The 24,454-nt window shown below is 40.9% G+C and overlaps 2 protein-coding genes and 1 long non-coding RNA gene across 4 annotated transcripts in view; 2 read left to right on the top strand and 1 right to left on the bottom strand.

Moving 5' to 3' along the window:
- Window positions 1-17,788, top strand: ercc2 (excision repair cross-complementation group 2). Of its 2 annotated transcripts, none has more exons than XM_061877565.1 (23): window positions 1-139; window positions 336-435; window positions 5,469-5,546; window positions 5,639-5,701; window positions 5,773-5,886; window positions 6,956-7,072; window positions 7,142-7,258; window positions 7,327-7,450; window positions 8,775-8,871; window positions 10,065-10,198; window positions 10,264-10,432; window positions 10,519-10,637; window positions 10,709-10,778; window positions 13,521-13,590; window positions 13,654-13,755; window positions 13,821-13,884; window positions 13,944-14,065; window positions 14,169-14,261; window positions 14,331-14,403; window positions 14,465-14,535; window positions 14,612-14,755; window positions 17,311-17,454; window positions 17,536-17,788. In XM_061877565.1, exons 1-23 carry the CDS (start codon window positions 135-137, stop codon window positions 17,626-17,628), a joined length of 2,283 nt encoding a protein of 760 aa, XP_061733549.1. In that variant the 5' UTR covers window positions 1-134; the 3' UTR covers window positions 17,629-17,788. The 2 variants fall into 2 exon arrangements, with proteins under 2 accessions (XP_061733549.1, XP_061733550.1); XM_061877566.1 differs by having other exon boundaries at window positions 106-255.
- Window positions 17,780-24,454, bottom strand: part of klc3 (kinesin light chain 3) — an 18,429-nt gene continuing 11,754 nt past the window's right edge. Inside the window, exons 7-14 of the mRNA XM_061877567.1 lie at window positions 22,226-22,308; window positions 22,056-22,143; window positions 21,879-21,980; window positions 21,645-21,818; window positions 20,411-20,510; window positions 19,016-19,190; window positions 18,859-18,922; window positions 17,780-18,733 (exon numbers count right to left, since the gene is read on the bottom strand). Of these exons, the coding sequence (XP_061733551.1) occupies window positions 18,653-18,733; window positions 18,859-18,922; window positions 19,016-19,190; window positions 20,411-20,510; window positions 21,645-21,818; window positions 21,879-21,980; window positions 22,056-22,143; window positions 22,226-22,308 (867 nt within the window). The 3' untranslated portion in view covers window positions 17,780-18,652. The remainder of the gene's footprint in view (window positions 18,734-18,858; window positions 18,923-19,015; window positions 19,191-20,410; window positions 20,511-21,644; window positions 21,819-21,878; window positions 21,981-22,055; window positions 22,144-22,225; window positions 22,309-24,454) is intronic.
- The window catches only part of LOC133536893 (uncharacterized), a 12,353-nt gene continuing 6,933 nt past the window's right edge, over window positions 19,035-24,454 (top strand). Inside the window, exon 1 of the long non-coding RNA XR_009802579.1 lies at window positions 19,035-22,344. This is a non-coding gene — a long non-coding RNA (uncharacterized LOC133536893). The remainder of the gene's footprint in view (window positions 22,345-24,454) is intronic.

The following is a 24,454-nucleotide window of genomic DNA, read 5'->3' on the forward strand; positions in this document are numbered from 1 at the left end:
GGCAGTAAAACCACTGACATGGTCAAAGGAAACGAATAAGACGCTAGATGCACCGGTGTCTCACAACAAACAATTAAGTCATAAGGACCTTCAGCTGAAGTCATCGTCAAAAAAAGAGAGGACATTCGGCAACAATGAAGTGAGTATTTCAAACAGTTTTACGACCATTATATATCATGTTTTGCAGGTTAGTTTAACGCCTGCAAGCCTGAAAGGTACACAGCTAGTTGTGTTAGCCTTGCTTCACTGCTCAAGGTTTGCCTCTTTCGCTAGACCCTGCGAACTAACGACAACAACACAAGTCCGACTATTTAAGAACTTATTTTTAATTTCAGACTCAACATCGACGGTCTGCTGGTGTATTTCCCATATGATTACATTTATCCTGAACAATACTCCTACATGCTGGAACTGAAGCGGACGCTGGACGCTAAGGTGGGAGTTTGATTGCGTGATTGAAACTTTTATTAGTAGATTGCACAGTTCAGTACATATTCCGCCCGATTGACCACTAAATGGTAACACCCGAATAAGTTTTTAAACTTGTTTAAGTCGGGGTCCACGTTAATCAATTCATGGTACAAATATATACGATCAGTATAATGGAGTCATCACACAAGTTAATCATCATAGTATATACATTGAATTATTTACATTATTTACAATCCGGGGGTGGGATGAGGAGCCTTGGTTGACATCAGTACTTCAGTCATCAACGATTGCATCAACAGAGAAATGGACATTGAAACAGTGTAGGTCTTACTTCGTAAGATATGTATGGCGAGCAGTGAACATAGTGAGCTCAGATAGCATAAGAACAAGTATATACATTAGAAACACATTTTATTATTTACATTAGGTTATTTACAATCCGGGGAGATGGGATGTGAATGGAGGAGGGTATTAGTAAAGGTTTGAAGTTGCCAGGAGGTGTTGTTTTGAAAGAGGATAGAGATGCACTTACTTTTACACCTGTTGGGAGTGCATTCCACATTGATGGGGTTAGAAAGAGAATGACTTAAGATTTTTGTTAGATCGGAATATGGATTTAACGTGGTTTGTGGAGCTCCCCCTGGTGTTGTGGTTATGGCCGTCATTTATGTTATGGAAGCAGTTTGACATGTACTTCAGTATCAGGGAGGTGTAGTGAATTTTATAGACTAGGCTCATTGTAAGTTTTTTTTTACTCTGTCCTCCACCCTGAGCCAGCCGACTTTGGAGAAGTGGGTTGGAGTGAGGTGTGATCTGGGGTGGAGGTCTATAAGTAACCTGACTAGCTTGTTCTGGGATGTTTGGAGTCTTGATTTGAGGGTTTTGGAGGTGCTGGGGTACCAGGAGGCATGCATAATCGAAAAAGGGTTGAATGAGAGTTCCTGCTAGAATCGTCATGGTGCTTTTGTTGACCAGAGAGGAGATTCTGTTGAGAAATCGTGTTTGTTGGCTAACCTTTTTGATTACCTTTGTTGCCATTTTATCACAGTAAAGATTAGCCTCTAGAATGGAACCTAGGTAGGTGATCTCATCTTTCCTGGTGATAACAATGTCACCCACTTTAATAGTGAAGTCACTGACTTTCTTAAGGTTGATTTGGGACCCAAATAGGATAGATTCCGTTTTTACCTAAATTTATGGATAGCTTATTGTCAGCGAGCCAGGTGCATATTCTACAGAGTTCGGCACTGAGGATTTTTTCCACCTGTGATTTGTACCAGCAGGGCCGAGTCATCCGCAAACAGGAACAAATCACAGCTGCATGCTGATGACATGTCGTTTACGTATATTAGGAACAGTAAAGGCCCTAATATACTGCCTTGGGGGACTTCACAGCTTACTGAGAGGGGAGGGGACACGGTGCCGTTCACCTCTACCACCAGTTTCCTCCCCTCCAAGTAAGATTACATCCAGCTCGATGAGGTTTTATCAAATGTAATTGTTTTAAGCTTATCCAACAGTATAGCGTGGTTTACGGTGTCAAAGGCCTTCTGAAGGTCCAGCATGACCATGCCGCAGTATTTGCCCGCGTCCACCTCATGTTTGATATAGTTGGTCAGGTAGTGCAAAACATACCTGCAATGTTGTATTGAGCAACATGATAATTGATCAAAAAGTTATCGTAAAACAAAAACACAATAAAACAAATGCAAAAGAAAATGCTGCAAACGCCCACAAACCATTATAACAACTGCATGGGAGAAATGCTGCAAGCTCACGGAAGACATTGGAAGTTTGCGAGGCTAAATGAAAACATATAAGGTTTTGTTAATCGCTTGGTCACATTTAATGCTGGCATTAACTATGTACCGTATTTTTTGGACTGTAAGGCGCACTTAAATCCTTTTAATGTTCTCAAAAACCGACAGTGCGCCTTATGTACGGAATAATTGTGGTTGTGATTACAGACCTCGAAGCAATTTTATTTGGTACATGGTGTAATAAGTGTGACCAGTAGATGGTAGTCACACATAAGAGATTCGTGTAGACTGAAATATGACGGCAGTAAACAACACCAAAACTTTGAATGTTCAATTGAAAATAAATAATGTTACATACAGTAAACAAAAATCTGTCAAAAAGTTTTTAGTACGACTTTGAGGCCACACTGCTTGATAAATTGTCCACCCATTACGTTTGCCATAGTCAGAGATGCAAGTATTACTATGGTGTGTGTGTGTATAAGGACTGCAAAATGGCACACATTAGCGGACATATTACCTGGCGTTTTGTTTCGCAATATTATGCAAAAATAACTTTTGTTATCCTCTGATGTGCTTTTGAGATCTGCATAAGTCGTGAAAATTTGCGCACATCCGCCACTGTAGTCTGTGGTGATACCTTAGTCGATAAGCTTCTTTTTCACTATTTCCTTGTAATGGAACATTCATGTTCTGCTGTTGCCATTTCTAATATAAAGTAGTGTAAAGTTCTGATTGATTGATTGAAACTTTTATTAGTAGATTGCACAGTTCAGTACATATTCCGTACAATTGACCACTAAATGGTAACACCCGAATAAGATTTTCAACTTGTTTGAGTCGGGGTCCACATAAACTAACTTGTATCTCGCTATGGAAGCACTAAAACATATCGGTGTAGTAGTTTTACATAATTCACCAAAGGAACTTTAGTTATTAGAGAGTTTCGGTTGGACGTTTTTTCCCCGGATCCATTTCCGGCGTTGTTGCAGTACTGAGCCACGGATGAGGAGATGCTGCTCCGTTGTTGATTTAAGTAAAGTCTGAATGTCATTAAAACAATTAGCTTCATCTTTTGACACTTCTTCAACTCACTCTACTGTGCTACAACATAGATGACGGGGAAAAGACGCTGTCGAAGCTGAGCCACATAAATAAGACCGCCCACAAAACGGCGCATCCTGAAGCGACTGTCAAAAAGCGACATAAAGATCGTCGGTAAAACATAATCAATGCAACATTTTGACCAAAGAACCACCATTACATGTTATGTACATGTAAACAAGGAAGTGTTTTTCATTCAGAAAAAAAATCCTAACATGACCCCTTTAATGCGCCTTACAATCCGGTGCGACTTTTGTATGAAAAAAGACCTGAATAGACCCACTCATTGGCAGTGTGCCTTATAATCCGGTGCGCCCTGTGGTCCAGAAAATACGGTACGCTGGTTGCAGTATGATAATTAAAACAAAAATATCTTGAAGGGTTCAACAAGGACAACATTTTCTCTCTTGTATCTGTTGTATTGGATTTGTAGATGTTCTTTGTTTGGAGCACCGCTGTCAAAAATGTGAGCTAAGGGCCACCTGCAGCCCACAACTGATTTTTTTTTAACGGCCTTTGGCTCATTTTATATACAATATTTAAAACAACAAAGGAATGAGAATGTGAAATAAAGAGAAAAAAGGTGAAATGTAACAGTAAAAGTTGCAATGTTGACTTTAATAACACAAAGCTGCCATGCAGACTATTTTTTCCCCCCAAATCTGTCATTGCTTGAAATATTTTTTTATTAAAAGTAGGGCTGGGCGATCTTACATTTTTTTAATATCTCAATATTTTTAGGCCATATCACGATACATGATATATATCTCAATATTTTGCCTTAGCCTTGAATTAACACTTGATGCAGCAGTATGATGATTCTGTGTCTACATTAAAACATTCTCGTTTTACTGCATTAGTATATGCTCACTTTTCAAATGATGCTACATATTTGCAGTAATGTTACTTTTTGTAGCAACGCTTTTGACCCACACTTGACAAATTACGGTTGTCTGTTCGACATATTCCCGCTTGAAGCCAAACCACCGCCAGACAATGGACTCCCTGCTATTTCTCTTGGGAATTAATTCCTCCTTCATTTGTTACCAGATTCGCATGTTTTTTCTCTCGTATTACCACTTGCATCAGAGCTAACGTTACCCATGCCGCTACCTCTCTGCTCCGCGAGGGCGTATACGTATGTGACGTATCACGTGACAGTATGTGACGTATGTAAGAAGGTGCGCTTGCTGTCTGTGAGAAGGACAGACAGGAAAGTGTGGGAAGAGCCCGTAGTGTAATGCCAGCAGCTAAAAGCAGCTGCGTGAGAACGTATACTCGAATATCACGATATAGTCATTTTCTATATCGCACAGTGACAAACCCGCGATATATCGAGTATATCGATATATATCGCCCAGCCCTAATTAAAATCAATGTTATGAATTATTACTCTATTGAATTACTTAACATCTAATAGTCCACTTTGATTTTTTTTTTTGGGGGGGAAACACTGCGTATTTTGTTTGCCATTTTGAAAAACATTTTTATTTTTTTTTAAATAAAAGGGCATAAAACAATTAACTTGGAAAATAATACAGAGTTATACAATCGGCGGATAAATCCGAAGTTGATGCAGAGATTTAGGTGTTGAAAGTTAATTTTAAAATTTACAGATTTTTAACACTTTTATTAATAAGGTCATCTTGGATTTTTTTAAACTGTCATTGCAAAAAAAAAAAAAAAAAAAAAAATCTATGTTGTTATGAATTATTGTCCTATTTAAGGCCCCAATTACCTGACATCAAATATTAGAAAACATTTTTGGAAAAAAAGTTTTTGCTATTAAGAACATATGTTTGACAAAAACAGCATAACAAATTCAAGAACATTTATTTTATCCTTTATATCGACAGACCCGACCGAAGTTGATCTAGAAATGTAAGCGTAGAATATTTAAAAATATATATATTTTTATGACCGAAACCCTTTTGGGTCCCCAGGACCAAACTTGAAGGGTGGTCCTACATGTTAAAATAATCTATATATTGTATTGGTTTGGAAAAAAATATGCTTTGCTTTGACTTTTCAGTGTGCGGCCCTCAGTGGAAAAAGTTTGAGACCTCTGGTTTGGAGCGTTTGAACGCTGCTGTGTTTGCCACCGTAGATTTGTTAGACGACTTGATGGTCCTCACGCCATGATTCTTTCTTGGCCTTTCCGCGTACATTCAGGGTCATGCCGTCCTGGAGATGCCGTCAGGAACAGGGAAGACCATCTCTCTGTTGTCCCTCATTGTTGCGTACCAGAGGGTGAGTGACGCTCCCACTGTACGGTACTTGAAGCGTTCTTGACTCGCCAACGTGGCACGAGAGCTTCACTAAATAATATTCTGCCTCTTCAGGCGTTTCCTCTGGAAGTGACCAAGCTCATCTACTGCTCCAGAACGGTTCCTGAGATTGAGAAGGTGCGTCCGATTCCAACACCAGCGTATGGGCGGAAACATTCCAGTGCTTACGAGATTGTCTTGTTGTTCAGGTGGTTGAGGAGCTCAGAAAGCTGATGGAGTTTTGTTCCAAAGAAACGGGCGAGAGAAACAACTTCCTGGCTCTGGCGCTTTCCTCCCGGAAGAACCTCTGCATCCACCCTGAGGTGAGTTGTCAAAAACATGCCGCAGCAGAAGGGGGCGCCATAACCTCAAATCATGTTCAAAGACATCACAATTAGTCCCTCCTGGAATTGGCATGTCACGATTGCACCAATTCGTATTGATTCAACCAATTCTCATGTTGTCCTATGCATGGCTCGGTCCCCTACTAACTGGTTCCTGTCTACGCCGCTAAGCCTTCTGGGTAATGTTGTATATAAACACGTGTGCTGGCTGCCTACATTTATTTCTGCTTTGTTAATCAAAAGGTAAGATAATTATGAACATATTTTCACTTGCAAAGCTGACCTAGCAGAGAGGCAGTATTTACATGTTAGAGATGTTGAAGTGTGAGGATAATTTCTCATCGTCAGTCATTTGCCAACAAAAATAGCTCTATAGATAGTTTTTAACAGTTCACAAATGTTCTAAATGTGCGGGGTAAATATGTGGGACCATACTGTGAATGGATGTTTAAGATGGCCAAACACTTTTCTAGTGTAAATAAACACGGAGAATGTCTCCATCTGGTGGACAACAGAGCACACAATAAAGAAGTATTTGGTGGGGTTTGTTTCAGTAATTATTATTAGTTTTAATTGATTAAATTATCTCAGCTACAATCGGGCGGAAGGCAGGGTACACCCTGGACAAGTCGCCACCTCATCGCAGGGCCAACACAGATAGGCGCCAGCGACCCCGAAAGGGAATAAGCGGTAGAAAATGGATGGAGGGATGACAACATTTTGACAAAGAGCTCTGAGTAGGGGATTTTACTGCCATCTAGTGTCTACTTTGAAGTCTATGCGGTATAAAACATCAATACAGTATTTGTGTTGCAGGCCTGTGATTGTTTTAGGTTACATTTACAAGGAACACTTGGAATTCATTAGATCAAAAGTTAATTCAATGTATTTGCGGTAGAAGCCTCAAACTTTGCAACTTTAACTGCAACTTTGTGAAAAAACTGCTGTAAATTTAAGCACTTTATATGTCTCAATTGCGGAAAAAAAAAAAGGCCATGAAATCCTGAAAAATTGTGAATTTTGGAAAAAGGGCCTTGTTTTCTTCCAGGTGAGCAGTCTGCGCTTCGGCAAGGAAGTGGATGGGAAGTGTCACAGTCTGACGGCGTCGTACATCCGTGCTCAGCGTCACAGCGACCCCGACCTGCCCTCCTGCAGCTTTTATGAGGTGCCCACTTCGCCGCCAGCGTGAGCCGTCGCTGGCTCCTCACTATAAACCTGCTGCATTTCCCTGCAGGAGTTTGACGCCGTCGGCCGGCAGGTGCCGCTACCCGCCGCCGTCTACAACCTGGACGACCTGAAGGACTTTGGACGCAGGAAAGGCTGGTGTCCTTATTACCTAGCACGCTACGCGGTACCCACCGTCCGACAGGAAGTGAAAGAATGCCGCAACCCCACCCCCAGTAACTTTGTCTTTACCAGATCCTGCACGCCAACATCGTGGTGTACAGCTACCACTACCTGCTCGACCCCAAGATAGCCGACCTGGTGTCCAAAGAGCTGGCCAAGAACTCCGTGGTGGTCTTTGACGAGGCGCATAACATCGGTGAGTGTCATGGTTCATCAGCTCTTTTAAGAACGTCAATACAGCAGAAAATATTCGGGATCTTCCTGCTAGCAACAGATGCTAACTGACAGAAGGTTCCTACTAGTGACTGGTGCCGTTGACATTTCAACCATAGTTCGCGATAACTGAACCAATTTTCGGTACTTTTGTTTGTGTTGATAATAAATGAAATTTTTTTATTGCAATGTTCCGTCGCTACAACACGGTTCACTTTACGCGAGCTTGCTGTTACACACACTTTTTTGTGCGTGTGTAATTTTTTACAGTGTCTCATGCTTTTTTTTCTTCCTCTTTTTTTTTAACAGTGTATGAATGCGCATTGTGTGTTTCCTGATGGGTGAAGGGAGTGTAGACCACTCAATCAATCTTCTTCATGCCGTCTCCTGTACAGTACTGAATGCGTTCAGCCTGCCTAATTGAGAAAGTTGTTTGATGCGGGCATACATATACTGTACATTACTGTAAATGAAAAAAACATACAATAAATAAAACAACATGCACAGTAAAGGAAAAAAAACAGCGTAAACGTAAAACATATATAATGAACGAAAATACATAAAAACGGAAAGAGAAAAAATCAACTTGTACTACACGGATTTCACTTACAGCAGGTATTTCTTGAAAAGTAACCCCAGCGTTAAATGATGGAACACTGTATTTAAAAATTAGCTGATTATGATAACTGTTGTCCAGTTGTTGTATTTTGTTTTATTGTGACATTTGTGGGTCTTAGATACTATTTCAAAATGTTAGATGGCAGTAATGTATAGTTTATGATGTGCTGGCAAGTCAGTTCAGTCGTTTGTGTTAATACTGTAAGTCTTATACTTATTGCACACCAGGTGTTTGATTGTAACGCGCATCTTAGTTGTAGTTTTCATTAACACATTTGGAGGTTTATAATTGCCATGTAAAATTGCTAATGCTAATCAGTAGCATGTCAGTAGCAAAGCTAATGTATATTTAGCATCAAAGTAGCGCATGCGGTGCGTTACTTAACTTACGCTAGAGCATTTTATGAGTGAAATTCTTGGTTGGCATTGAAAATTGCAACATTGCCTCGAGATAGTTTGGCTGAGTTGGGCTCTTAGTGCTGCTTGAGTGATCGCCAAGTGACATGAAATCATACACAACCCTGGTGCTGAAAAATGGCCCTGTTGGATTTTACGTGAACTTGCAAGATTTGGTCTGTGCCAAAAAAGTACCGGATTCTGTACTCCGACACGCGGTTGAGCAGCACACTGAGTGGCCTTAAAGATGTCCTGCCTTAAGAAGGAGCTGTTGTGTTTCCCTCTCCTCGCAGACAACGTGTGCATCGACTCCATGAGCGTCAACATCACCCGGCGGACGCTGGACCGTTGTCAGGGCAACGTGGAGACGCTGCAGAGCACCATACACAAGTAAAGTAGGACACCAGCTGGCACTGGTTTCACTGATTAATACATATGCTCTTCTATTGTGTATTATTGTATACTTAATGTTGTTGTTTTGACAGCTTAATGTCAACATCGATCTAAATAGCACTTTTCTTACAAAGGCAAGTGGCAACACAAAGTGCTTCACAACAACAACAACAAAGAAAAATACATTATATTGACGATAACAAAACTTTGCATGGTATGAGAATTGGGGGAAATACGCCAACTCAAATGTACGCCATCTAAAATTAGTATGTAAACATTTTTAAAAATAAATGTAAAATATAAATAATGCATCACAATGAGAGACTAATAGTATTGTTGTAGTAATAGCAATAAAGGAAATAGAAAATAACAGAATATGAAAAACCTAAGAAGATTATCTTATTATTATTACTATTAATTATCAGGAATGGACTTATGCTGCGTTTCAGTTGAAGTGGAGTTGTAATTGCGTTTTTAAATAATTCCTTAAGTTAAGCTCATGACGCAGTGAGTTGAATGATGCAGACACGTTTGTTACTTGATACTTTATAAGGTTTCTACCGTGAAGACTTTGTATGTGTAAGTAATATGCGAACATGATTATTTGATATGTGTTTATATTGACAAATGTGCTGTTTTACACTGCAAGATTGTTCACTTATTACATATGTCTAGCTCGTGTGCTATTGTGTGCTTAGCTGTTGTGTAGCTGCTCCCTCCTAGTAGCTTATAGCCCACAGCATGTTTACACTTTGTAAATGACTTGACTAAAATAGAAAATAAATGGTGTGTTTATTTTGATGTGAACTGTCTGTCCTGATTGTCACAAGTCAGCTTTGACTCTATTTTGTGATGACAAAAATAAACATCACTACATTGATTAGGACAAAAGTATTTGGACACATTCCATCTATAGGAAGTGAAAAGTAAAAAAAAAAGGGTTCAAAATAACAAAAGTTGCCACAAAGTTGAAACTTAAAATCTTCCAAAATGTTTTGCTAATATGAAGATTTGAGCGATGATTCGTTGGATTCTTGATGAAGGTGATGTCAGACATGTTGAAATGTGTGACTGAAAACATGTGACATTCCTCAGAGGTTGATTTTAAACACAATTCAACTTCTCATTGAAGTCAAATGTTCAATAGAAAGTGCATATTAATAATAATTCAACTTCCTGTCATGTGACAGGATCAAAGAGACAGACTCTGCCAAACTGAAGGAGGAGTACCGGCGGCTGGTGGAGGGCCTGAAGGAGGCCAACGTTGCCCGGGAAACGGACGTGTATCTCGCTAATCCCGTGTTGCCCGATGAGGTCCTACAAGGTATTGTTTATTTTCACACGTTCTTGTTTTCCTTATGGACCGATTGGACGTTTGTTTGGCCACAGAGGCGGTTCCCGGCACCATCCGCACCGCAGAGCACTTTGTGGGCTTCCTGAAGCGCTTCATGGAATATTTAAAGTCCCGTCTGAGGGTGCAGCACGTCGTTCAGGAGAGCGCCCCGCAGTTCCTCAAAGACATCTTTGAGAAAGTCTGCATCGACCGCAAGCCTCTCAGGTCTGCACCTTCCAGAGGCGTGGCCTGGTGTCATGTGACTTTCCACCCTTCTCTCATTGGAACAACGCCCTGTGTCGCCCCCGCAGGTTTTGTGCGGAGCGTCTGCAGTCATTGCTACGGACCCTGGAGATCGCAGACATCGCTGACTTCTCAGCCATCACGCTCATCTCCAACTTCGCCACGCTAGTCAGCACTTACAGCCAAGGTGCGCTCGCCGCCGTCCTGGTGCTCCCACGTCATCCTGCCTTGTCATGATGGACTCTTCTCCTTCTAAAGGTTTCACCATCATCATCGAGCCCTTTGAGGACCGGACACCAACAATCGCCAACCCCGTCTTGCACTTCAGGTAGGCGGGTCCATCACTTTACGTTTCAGTCAACTTTGGCATTTTTAAGCATTTTCTACATATTTTTGACCTCCATTAAGTATTTAATGAAGTTGTATGCGTTATACTGCAGTATTTTTGTCTCATTTTCTATTTTGTTGTTGTAATCGATAAGATATTAAGGGTGAACAATGCTAACAACACGGTGGCTAATCTTGGCGCTATCTTCGCTGCAACACTCAAGCTAACCAACTTTTAGCAGAAAAAGTTTTTGATGCACAACACCTGCCTTATCAAGAACACATTGGTGTAGGGGTGGCTACTGTTCACATTTGAACCAATATGGTCCCAATTTTAGGTACCTGGGAACCGATACCGTTACTCAACACTAGGGCTGGGTGATATTGCCTTTTTTTAATATTGCGATATTTTTAGGCCATATCGCGATATACGATATATATTACGATATTTTGCCTTGGCCTTGAATGAACACTTGATGCATATAATCACAGCAGTATGATGATTCTATGTGTCTACATTAAATCATTCTTCTTCATACTGCATTAATATATGCTACTTTTAAACTTTCATGCAGAGAGGTAAATCACAACTAAGTCAATTGACCAAAAGTGTATTTATTAAAGTTATTAAGCAATGGCACAAACATTCAAGTCATTTCCAAAACATAAATTGCAAGATTGTCAGAGATATTTTAAGTGTCAAATAAAAATGAGCTGCATAATACGAAATCAAATAGTATTCGTCCTTCACTATGTGGTATGTTACTAAGGTTATGAAATTCTCTTCATTCTCTAGCGAGTGACTTTATAAATGATGCTACATATTAGCAGCAATGCTACTTCGTATAGCAACGCCCCCCCCCCCCCCCCCCCACACTTGACAACAAATTACGGTTGTCTGTTTGACATATTCCCACTTGAAGCCGAATCACCACCAGACGATGGAAACCCTGCTGTTTTTCTTGGGAATTAAGTCTACCTTCATTTGTTACCAGATCCGCACCTTCTTTCTCTCGTACGGCTACGTTAGCAGCTAACGTTAGCCACGCCGCTAGCTCTCTGCCCTGCGAGGGCATGTATGTGATGTGTGACGTATGTAAGAATGTGCGCCTGCTTGTCTGTGAGAATGACAGACAGGAAAGAGCGAGGAGAGCCTGAAGTGTATGCCCGCAGCAGCTAAAAGTCATGCGTGAGAACGTATACTCGAATATTACGATATAGTCATTTTCTATATCGCACAGAGACACACCCGCGATATATTGTATATATCGATATATCGCCCAGCCCTACTCAACAGTACCAATTTTCGGTACTTTCTTGTGTTAAAGAATATTGTTTTTTTTGTTGTTTTTTTAGAACATCTAAAAATGAGCTGATTATGGTCACTGGTGTCTTTATATTGAGTTTTATTTATCTCATTTGCAAGTATAACATCAAATTGCAAATCCAAGACAATAGATGGCAGTAGTGTATTGTTCATGACGTCTTGTTTTTTGTTGTGCCAAAAAAAAAAGTTCATACTGTAAGTATTGTACTTATTACACACCAGCTGTTTGATTGTTACATGAATCTTAATGGTACTTTTCATTATCACGCTTGAAGGTGTGGAAATCACCATGCAAATTCGTTAATGCTAATCCGTAGCAAAGCCAATGTATATTAGCATCAAGCTAGTGAAGTGAAGTCTTACTTTACTTACGTAGGAACTTTTTTTTTTGAGTCAAATTTCTTTGTTGGCATTTAAAATAGCAGCATTAGCTCGAGGTAGTTTGGCTGAGTCCGCTCTCAGTGCTGCTGGAGTGATTGCCAATGCTGAAGCGTGACATAACACGTAACCCAGGTACCGTAACAAGGCATGTTGGGATTATACATCAATCTGTGCGAGATTAGGTTGGTGCCAAAACAGGTACTGGATGGAGTAACCATCCTTACATTGGTGAAACTTTGATGTGAGTGATAAACAAAAGCCAAGACGCTAGACGCACTAGAACCAGTGCACCACGGCTGTATGCAGCTGTCCGGGCACATTTGAAATGGAAATGAACTGTGTTGATGCACTTCATCTTCGACATCAGCTCCACGTGACGTTAGTGAGCCTTTGGCGTGACAACGTGGGAGACACAATGCTAACAACACAGCTAATGGTTGTAGCTGCGACGGTAAAGTGGACCAACTTTTGGCTAAACTTACACCTGTGGTCTCAGCCCATGGAATAAATGATAATAATAAATGGGTTGTACTTGTATAGCGCTTTTCTACCTTCAAGGTACTCAAAGCGCTTTGACACTACTTCCACATTTACCCATTTACACACTGATTGAGGGAGCTGCCATGCAAGGCGCTAACCAGCACCCATCAGGAGCAAGGGTGAAGTGTCTTGCTCAGGACACAATGGAAGCCCAGTTCTAACTTAGAGGAAATAGCCAAAATGTGAAAGTATTTCCGCTTCGTTGCCGTTTTGTAAAGGCAGGGTGATGCTTGGAGGATCTTCGGGGGAATACTGTAATCCACAGTCGAACACACTCAAGGCGACTATATTGCGAGTAAAAAGGTGACTATATGACTGTTTTTTTATGTTTAGAGGGCTCCATGTTAAAATAATTTTAATGCTCTATGAAAATACTTGATTTGATAATAATAATCCTTCTTTGTGGAAATGTGTTTACCGCGAGGGACGACTGTATTTTCCAACAATTCTGACATGTTGAAGACTGTGTGTGTGGTCTGTCTTCTCGCTCCTCAGCTGCATGGACCCATCCATCGCCATCAAGCCGGTCTTTCAGAGGTTCCAGTCGGTGGTCATAACCTCGGGTGTAAGTTGCTCGCCCTCCTCTTCATCTTGTCGTCGTGACTTCGAGCTTTCTGTCCCCGGCCAGACGCTGTCCCCGCTGGACATCTACCCTCGCATCCTGGACTTCCGGCCCGTCACGGTGGCATCCTTCACCATGACGCTGGCACGCACCTGTCTCTGCCCGCTGGTGCGTCCAACACTCGCCACGTCCCCCCGTGACTCCGGTCTCATCCCATCGTCTTGTCTCCACAGATTGTTGGAAGGGGGAATGACCAGGTGGCTCTCAGTTCCAAGTTTGAGACTAGAGAGGATTTTGGTAAGTGGAAACATCTTTGAATGGCGTTAAACTCTTTTTTGAAAATGTTCCTTTTCCAGCTGTGATTCGTAACTACGGCAACCTCTTACTGGAGATGTCCGCTGTTGTTCCTGATGGCATCGTGGCGTTTTTTACCAGCTACGTCTACATGGAGAACATTGTGGCGTCCTGGTACGAGCAGGTCAGTGTCTGTTTAGCGGGCTCCTCGCGGTGGCGGCGGTTAGCATCAGGCGAATGTAGCATGACGTCAAGTTGTGGTAATTTGTGTGTTTGTGTGTGTGCAGGGCATTCTGGAGAACATCCAGAAGAACAAGCTGATATTCATCGAGACGCAGGACGCCGCCGAGACCAGCATGGCGCTGGAGAAGTACCAGGAGGTCATGCATGTCACCGTCAATCATTTCCTCGAAAGAGCGCTCACCTCTGACCTCTGCCTCCAACTTTAGGCGTGCGAGAACGGTCGAGGAGCCATCCTGCTCTCCGTCGCCAGAGGGAAAGTGTCAGAGGGCATCGATTTTGGTAAGCTTTGCCAAAAGTGCCAATGTTTCCAAGGTTCACCGAGCACGTCTGCTGTCTCCAGTGCATCACTTTGGCCGCGCCGTCATCATGTTTGGCGTTCCCTACGTGTACACGCAGAGTCGTATCTTGAAGGTGAGCTCCAGCTTCTTCACGTCCATACTTTTGCCTTTTCTTCTTCACGTCTTCATGACGTGGCCGCTCTCTCCAGGCCCGGCTGGAATACCTGCGAGACCAGTTCCAGATCCGAGAGAACGACTTCCTCACGTTTGACGCCATGCGACACGCCGCTCAGTGCGTGGGCCGAGCCATCAGAGGCAAGACTGACTATGGACTCATGATTTTTGCTGACAAGGTAAAATATTTACATGTTATCAAATGAACCTTGTTGACAATTTGGCATAATGTTGAAAACCATTAGATTAGAATATTGTGCAAAGGTGACTTTATTCCAGCAATTACATTTACAAGGTGAAACTAATATTCAACATATTTCAAGCCTTCTTTTGATATAATATTCATGATTATGGCTTACAACTTATTAAAAAAAAATGTAATTGAAGATTTCGTCTAACAAAAAGGCCTGACATATCACTTTGCAGCAATTTTATATCACATTAGAAGTTAAATGGCTGACATGAATCAACTTTTGCAAAATATTAAATTTTCTTTTGTTTCACATGTAGCTTCACACTTCCCTGTCCTTTCTCTGCGGTGTGAGGCAGTGCAGCCATCTTTTCTATTGGGTTTACAGGCAATATTCTGCCTAGCAACAAAAGCAAACATGTCACACGTCCATGGAAGAAAATACAAGCAAATTGCTGTTCAAAATGTAATAATTGTATTTATGTTTAGTAGGGGTGCACAAAAAAATTTAATCACATCCGAATTGCGATTTGTATTCATAATTTTCAAAAATCAATTTCTTTAAAAAAAAAAAAGGTAGAATCAATTTTTAAAGTTGTTTTTATTCCACTTCCATGCATCAAAAAGGTTTTCTAACCTGTTTTTGAAAAAATTTCATTAGACTTATACCAAATACATCGAGAATCGGTTTGAATAGAATCATTTAGGTGCCCAAAGATTCACACTACTAGTGTTAAATGTCTATTGTGCAATCACAAACAACTTTTCAGCAGATACTAAATTCTGTGATAATTACATTTTGTAACGAGCAGGAATGTTATCTTCATCACAAGGGCTTGAAAGTGTGACGTGGAAACGCATTGCATTGTGGGTCTTACACTTTAGATCAGGGGTAATCAACCTTTTTGAAACCAAGAGCTACTTCTTGGGTACTGATTAATGTTAAGGGCTACAAGTTTGATACACACTTAAATAACTTGCCAGAAATAGCCAATTTGCTCAATTTAACTTGAATAAATAAATCGAAATATATTTAAAAAAAAAAAAAAGGGTATTTCTGTCTGTCATGAAACCAGCTCGGTTGGTAGAGTGGCCGTGCCAGCAACTTGAGGGTTGCAGGTTCGATTCCCGCTTCCGCCATCTTAGTCACTGCCGTTGTCTCCTTGGGCAAGACACTTTACCCACCTGCTCCCCCACACTGGTTTAAATGTAACTTAGATATTGGGTTTCACTATGTAAAGCACTTTGAGTCACTAGAGAAAAGCGCTATATAAATATAATTCACTTCACTTCACTTCACATTCCGTCGTACATTTTTTTTCCTTTTACGGGAGGTTTTTTGTAGAGCATAAATGATGAAAAAACACTTAAATTAATGGTTTAAAAGAGAAAACACGAAAAAAAATGAAAATTAAATTTTGTAACAGTTTATCTTCAATTTCGACTCTTTCAAATTCAAAATTCAACCGAAAAAATTTTTTGAAAATAATTTATGGAACATTAGTAATTTTTCCTGATTAAAATTCATTTTAGAATTTTGATGACATGTTTTCAATCGGTTAAAATCCAATCTGCACTTTGTTGTAATGTATAACAAATTGGACCAAGCTATATTTCTAACAAAGACAAATCATTATTTCTTTAGATTTTCCAGAACTAAAATTTTTAAAGACATTCAAAAGACTTTGAAATAAGATTTAAATTTGAGTCTACAGATTTGCCAGAATATTTTTTTTTAATTTTAATCATAAGTTTGAAGAAATATTTCAAAAATATTCATCGAAAAAACAGAAACTAAAATGAAGAATTAAATTAAAATGTATTTATTATTCTTTACAATAAAAAAAATACTTGAACATTGATTTAAATTGTCAGGAAAGAAGAGGAAGGAATTTAAAAGGTAAATTTGTTTAAAAATCCTAAAATCATTTTTAAGGTTGTATTTTTTTCTCTAAAATTATCTTTCTGAAAGTTAAAAGCAAAGTAAAAAAATAAATGAATTCATTTAAACATGTGAGGATCAAGTCTTTAAAATATTTTCTTGGATTTTCAAATTCTGTTTGAGTTTTGTCTCTCTTAGAATAAAAAATGTTGCGCAGAGCGAGACCAGCTTGTGAGTAAATAGACACAATTAAAAAAAAAATAGAGGCAGCTCACTGGTAAGTGCTGCTATTTAAGCTATTTTTAGAACAGGCCAGCGGGCGACTCATCTGGTCCTTACGGGCTACCTGGTGCCTGTGGGCACTGTGTTGGTGACTCCTGATCTAGATACTTCTCACATTACATGGCCGTACTCAACCAGCGGTAAACAGAATCTGTCCAGCAACAATGGCTACCCAGCTCCCACAATGCATTGCTAAATCACGTGCCGTCTCGAACCCCATTACAACATTCTTACTTTTCATGTCACATTGTACTAAATGGGTCTCATTGTTCCAGTTCATGTGACCCACATTTGTGTTTGTTGCTAGGCAGAAATTATTGTTTTTGTATTGCATTTTACCTTGCTAGCCACCGACACGATCACGCTGCTTCTTCCCACAGCGCTACGCCAGAGCCGACAAACGCGGGAAGCTCCCTCGCTGGATCCAGGAGCACATCAACGACGGCAGCCTCAACCTGACCGTAGACGAGACGGTGCAGCTGTCCAAGCACTTCCTGCGTCAGATGGCTCAGCCCTTCAGACAGGTCTCGCGCAACACAAACAACAAAGCAATAAGTTTTTGTGCTTGCCTGGCCTTAATGTCCTGTTTCCTCTTGTGTGTGCAGGAGGACCAACTGGGTCTGTCTCTGCTGACACTGGAGCAGCTGCAGTCCGAGGACATGCTGAAGAAGATTGCTCAGATGGCGCATCAGAGCTGAAAGTGACATCCTTACCTGACACCCCTGCCCCCCCACACGATATCACATTGTCTGTCATACAGACTTTACTTTTTTACGGCCGCTGCAGTTTTATATTGGCATCATGTATTTGTTACAAACACATTGTCACATCATGACCAACAATAAAAGCTGAGTGAAAGTTGTTGACATTTATTTACATTCCCCACCAACAATAGAAAACAAGCATTTATATTGACTACTCGGCAGAAAGATTCATATTCTCTACATGTCTGTTTCTGTGGCAACTGATGCTATCTTGATGGGACAAACCCTACAATCATGTTTTACAGAGTAGAAAAAGTCCAAAATGAGAAACTAAAGTCTTCTAGTGGACTAAAAATGTAGTCATTATATAAATATATATTCCCACGCACTGCAGTGTCAGCTTCCAAAATATTATATTTTAAATATTTGAGGACGCCTCTATCGTCAATTTGCTGCAGCTTTGAGATTAAAAGTGCAAAAAGCTTCTACAATCCATCGCAAATAAGAACTTGAGATGAATGAGTTACATTGTCAAAATGTAAACAAGCTTAAATGAGATATGAAAATAGTCCTCATTTTTAAAAAGGCAAGACATACACGCGTGGACTCGGGAAGCAAATGTAACATTTCATCCAGTGTCGGTTGTGCAAACATTTGTCTCTCACAGGACCGTCCACATCTTTAAACGCCCTCTTATGGAAAAACTGTACCGTGACACGACGAGAAGTGAAAACGTCTGAAGTGCAAGTTTAAATTGAACTTGTAACGACGAACCAATGATTGTGCCCTCACCAGGAATGTGATTTTAAGTAAGAATGCTCAGGTCCACTCTGTATGCCACACACACACTCCATGAAATCTCTGGAACATTCAGAGTTTGTCTCAAACGAGAAAAGTGTGGTTTTTCACAAATCTGCGCTCTGAGATCCATCATGTGTTTGTAGGCTACCGAAACAAACCACATACTATTTGACTCATGTCAATATAAATGGAGCCTCAGTGTGTGTGTGTGTGTACGTTAGGTGGTTCCAAGTGATCCTCTCCTGGTGAGGCTCTGCGTGCTGGAGCTCAGTCCTCGATGGTCCGTCAGCAAGCGCGACTGAAAACCAAAGCAACAATTAAACTCTCCAGCTGAGTCGTCATTGTGTTGTTGCTAAACTTTGATGTGCGTGTTAAAAAGCAAATGATTCATTATCTAACATTAAGGTCATGTTTTGTTCGCACCTGGCCGCCATCTTGACTTTGTCCTCCAACGTTGAGAAAATTCAGCGAGTTGGCGCGTTTCATTCTGCAGACAGGAAATCACAAGCGTGCCTTTAATCGCACTTGGTTTTGTATTAAAAAACAAAAAAACATTTAAAATGAAAGCCTCAGTTTTTACCCAGAATTCCTTGGAGCGGCGTCATCCATGCCGGCGCCCTTCAGCTTGCGGACCAGCTTTTCACTGCTTCGACGTATGGACTCTCGCAGTTTGGTGAAGGAGCCGCTGCGCCTCAGGGGTCCCTCCTGGTGGGATTGGGCCTCATCTCCGCCCGACCAGCTCGGCCGGGCGTCACCTGGACGACAAGACGGGAAACCTCTAGACCGGAATAGCCCAACGCTACGACCCACAGCTAATTTTCACGGCAAGATGAAAAATACTATTACAGAAAAAAAACATAAAAAGTGGAATAAATAGCAATCAGGTGAAAGGTAACGAAAACAAGTTGCAATGTTAACTCTAATAACACAAAGCTGTCATCTTTAAAACTCATTGCTCAAAAACAACAAATCAAAATCTGTACTTCACATTAAATATTCCTTTTGGAAATATTTGTTTGGAAAAATATTTCCATAATTGGTGTTTTACCTTAAAAACGGTTTTATTTAGGTTTTTGTAGGGGACGACATGACGCAGTTGGGAGAGTGGCTGTGCCAGCAACCTGAGGGTTCCTGGTTCGATCGCCACCTTCTACCAACCTCGTAATGTCCGTTGTGTCCTTGAGAAAGACAGTTCACCCTTGCTCCTGATGGGTGCTGGTTAGGGCCTTGCATGGCAGCTCCCACCATCAGTGTGTGAATGTGTGTGTGAATGGGTGAATGTGAAAATAGTGTCAAAGCGTACCTTGAAGGTAGAAAAGCGCTATACAAGTATAACCCATTTTCCATTTGACAAAAAGTGCATAAAACAAGCAAACAAACAAAATCAAATGAAAAAAAAACAACCTTATGATCAACAGACATCTTGTTCTGAAGTTAATTTAAGAGTAAAAAGTAAAAAAAAAAAAAAGGTTTGATATATTTTCACTACTTTTATGAGTGGGGGGTCTTTTTCTTTAGCGTGTTAGTTGGATTTTTTTTTTTTTAATTGCCATTTTTCAAAAACTATTAATTAATTGAAAATCAATGTTATGATTTATTGAACTATTTAAGGCTCCAATCCCTTCCCATCTAATATTCCACTGGGAAATTTTTGGAAAGAAAATATTGCATATTTTGTGTTTCTGCCAAAGAAAACAGTTATGACAAAAAGAGCATAAATCAATAACAGATAGATTTGAAGTTATATTGATACAACGTATTTAACATTTTTATGACTGAGACCCTTCCAGGTTTTCGAGACTAAACTGGAAGGGAGCACTAAAGGTTAAAAAAAAAATGTAATCTTGTATTGGATTTGAAAATGACAAATATCACAACGGCCCCTGCATGCTTTGATATTTTCAGTGTGTGGCTCTCAGTGGAAAAAATGTGGACACCCCCAGTCTTTGTTCTCACGTTTGCCACGGCAACTCACCTTCCACAGATCCAAACTCCTTCTCATGTGCTCTGGTGAGGATCTCCTTGTACAGCGCTTCTGCCTGACGATACTTTCCCTGCTTGAGGTAACAGGATGCCTGCCAGCAAGAGAAGGTAAGGAGAGCATGAAGCCAGGTCATTTTATATCATAACCCCACCTAGGGGTGTAACGGTACGTGTATTTGTATTGAACCGTTTCGGTACAGGGGTTTCGGTTTGGTTCGGAGGTGAACCGACAGGTTTCCACAAGGTCATATTAAGTAGCGTACTGCACGTTGTATAAACAATGCACATTGATTGATTGATTGAAATTTTTATTAGTAGATTGAACAGTTCAGTACACATTCCGTACAATTGACCACTAAATGGTAACACCCGAATAAGTTTTTCAACTTGTTAAAGTCGGGGTCCACGTTAATCAATTCTTGGCACAACACAAGGCATGCTAGCAGCGACCGGGCTACGATAGACTGACCATACCTCCTCTTTTCACCGGATATGTCCTCTTTTGCGGGGCTGTCCGGGTGGAGTTTCTTAAATGCCTCAAATGTCCGGCATTTTAAGTTAGGGTTGCGTGTATTATCAATGTACGTTCAGGGTTAAGAAGGGGTTAAAAACAAAACCAAATTGTGCACGCAGCAACATTCGTAAGGGAGGGGCAGAGAGTGAGAGAGTTATGATAAACGCGCATGCGTTGCCAGGCTCTGCTTTTTACCCATAGATTTATCAGATTTAATTCTTTTATTATCTATAGCAGGGGTGTCAAAAGTGCCCGGAGGCCATTTGCGGCCCACAGTTAATGTTTTAAAGACCCACGGCACATTCTAAAAATACTATTAAAATAAACAAAAACATAAACATAAGTGAAATAAAAAAGCTTTAAAGCTAAATGTAATTTAGAAAAAGTTGCAACGTTAAATAAAAAAAAGCAGTTTTTTTTTTTTTCAAGCTGTCATTGCTCAAAACATAATATTGAATCAAAATCAATGTTACTATAAATGATTGACCTATCCAAGGTTCCCATTACTTCACATCAAATATTCCACTAAGAAAAATATTTTGGTGGAAGTTTTGCAAATTTGGGAAAAATACATAACCAAAAAATGTATATTTTGTTGTTTTCTTACTGTACCGAAAATGAACTGAACCATGACCTCTGAACCGAGGTACGTACCGAACCGAAATTTTTGTGTACCGTTACACCCATAACCCCACCCCAATCTGTGTCTCACCAGGTTGTTTTTGGTCTTGGCCACGTTGGCGTCGTCGGGGCCCAGTCTACTCTGGTAGATGTGCAGAGCGCGCTCGTAGTACTGCTCCACTTCTTGGTACTTGCCCTGGTTCTGACACAGCAGCGCCAAGTTGTTCAGCTGCTTGGCTACGTCGGGATGGTCTGTGCCCAGAACCTGCCAGGGGGGAAGGTGTAAGAGTAAGGGGCGCAGTGGGGAGGCGGGGCTTAGGCTCACCTTCTCTCTGATCTGCAGCGCTCGTTTGCACAGTGGCTCCGCCTCCGTGTATTTGCCTCGTTTACCATAAAGCACCGCCAGGTTGTTCAAGGTGGCTGCCACCTGCGCACACGCACAAACACATGCATATATATATAAAGATATGTGTGTATGACACACAAAAAACAAAGAACTTACTGCAGGGTGGTCCAATCCCAATGTTTTCTCCCTAATGGCCAGCGCATCATTCAGCAGGTTAGCGGCTTCTTTGTATTTGTTTTGGTCTCTGAAGAAATCCAGTTTTTATGTCAGTCAGGATTCGGTGCAGAAATCTTAAGACCATCACATATGGTCGCCATTACTCTCACCTGTACACCAGCGCAAGGATGTTCAACATGGTGGCGACATCAGGGTGGGTGTGGCCGGACGACTTCTCCAAATCCTCCAAAGCCTGTGGACATGGGAGAGGAGCTTCAGAGGCTTTCAGGTAGGACTGCACAATTATTTGCATTTTAATCCCGATTAGGACCGCCACAGTTCAATGAAAGCGATATCAACATTTGAAAAGCAGGCTGTGGCGCATATCAAATCAAGCACGGTGGCACCGTCCGTGCCAGAGTCCTGTGTGTATTGTGCACAAAATTACTACTCGCTAGTGCTAACATATCGGAGAAATATGGGAAATAATTACAAAAGTATGCTTCATAATTGATAGCTGTGGTCTCACACAAATAATAAATGAACCCACGCATCGCAACGGTAATACGATAGACCTAGTGCTTGTCAGGGGCATCACCGTTTCCAAAGTTACGATACTCCCGTATACTAAAGTATTGTCTGATCATTACCTTATAAAATTCGAGGTTCAGACGCATGTTCGTCAAACTAATAATAATAATAACTGCTATAGCAGCCGCAACATTAATACAGCCACAACGACAACTCTTGCTGACCTACTGCCCTCGGTAATGGCACCATTCCCAAAGTATGTGGGCTCTATTGATAACCTCACTAACAACTTTAACGACGCCCTGCGCGAAACCATTGATAACATAGCACCGCTAAAGTTAAAAAAGGCTCCAAAAAAGCGCACCCCGTGGTTTACAGAAGAAACTAGAGCTCAGAAATTATTATGTAGAAAGCTGGAACGCAAATGGCGCACGACTAAACTTGAGGTGCACCATCAAGCATGGAGTGATGGTTTAATAACTTATAAACGCATGCTTACCTTAGCTAAAGCTAAATATTACTCAAATCTCATCCACCGTAATAAAAACGATCCTAAATTTTTGTTTAGTACGGTAGCATCGTTAACCCAACAAGGGACTCCTTCCAGTAGCTAAACCCACTCAGCTGATGACTTTATGCAATTCTTTAGTAAGAAAATTGAAGTCATTAGAAAGGAGATTAAAGACAATGCGTCCCAGCTACAACGGGGTTCTATTAACACTGACACGATTGTATATACGGCGGATACTGCCCTCCAAAATACTTTCTCTCGTTTTGAGGAAATAACATTAGAGGAATTGTTACAACGTGTAAATGGAATAAAACAGACAACATGTTTACTTGACCCTCTTCCTGGGAAACTGATCAAGGAGCTCTTTGTATTATTAGGTCCATCAGTGCTAAATATTATAAACTTATCACTCTCCTCGGGCACTGTTCCCCTAGCATTCAAAAAAGCGGTTATTCATCCTCTTCTTAAAAGACCTAACCTCGATCCTGACCTCATGGTAAATTACCGACCGGTGTCTCACCTTCCCTTTATTTCAAAAATCCTTGAAAAAATTGTTGCGGAGCAGTTAAATGAACACTTAGCGTCTAACAATCTATGTGAAACCTTTCAATCCGGTTTCAGGGCAAATCACTCCACGGAGACAGTCCTCGCAAAAATGACTAATGATCTATTGCTAACGATGGATTCTGATGCGTCATCTATGTTGCTGCTCCTCGATCTTAGCGCTGCTTTCGATACCGTCGATCATAATATTTTATTAGAACGTATCAAAACACGAATTGGTATGTCAGACTTAGCCCTGTCTTGGTTTAACTCTTATTTTACTGATAGGATGCAGTGCGTCTCCCATAACAATGTGACCTCGGACTACGTTAAGGTAACGTGTGGAGTTCCCCAGGGTTCGGTCCTTGGCCCTGCACTCTTCAGCATCTACATGCTGCCGCTAGGTGACATCATACGCAAATACGGTATTAGCTTTCACTGTTATGCTGATGACACCCAACTCTACATGCCCCTAAAGCTGACCAACACGCCGGATTGTAGTCAGCTGGAGGCGTGTCTTAATGAAATTAAACAATGGATGTCCGCTAACTTTTTGCAACTCAACGCCAAAAAAACGGAAATGCTGATTATCGGTCCTGCTAGACACCGAACTCTATTTAATAATACAACTCTAACATTTGACAACCAAACAATTAAACAAGGCGACACGGTAAAGAATCTGGGTGTTATCTTCGACCCAACTCTCTCCTTTGAGGCACACATTAAAAGCGTTACTAAAACGGCCTTCTTTCATCTCCGTAATATCGCTAAAATTCGCTCCATCCTGTCCACTAAAGACGCTGAGATCATTATC

Source organism: Nerophis ophidion, linkage group LG18 (genome assembly GCF_033978795.1).
Source record: "Nerophis ophidion isolate RoL-2023_Sa linkage group LG18, RoL_Noph_v1.0, whole genome shotgun sequence".
Classification (NCBI taxonomy): domain Eukaryota; kingdom Metazoa; phylum Chordata; class Actinopteri; order Syngnathiformes; family Syngnathidae; genus Nerophis; species Nerophis ophidion.

Coding starts and splice junctions, on each gene's coding strand:
- ercc2 (XM_061877565.1), top strand. Junction 10,433..10,518: donor ATCGACCGCAAGCCTCTCAG/GTCTGCACCTTC, acceptor TCGCCCCCGCAG/GTTTTGTGCGGAGCGTCTGC. Junction 14,066..14,168: donor TGGCGTCCTGGTACGAGCAG/GTCAGTGTCTGT, acceptor GTGTGTGTGCAG/GGCATTCTGGAGAACATCCA.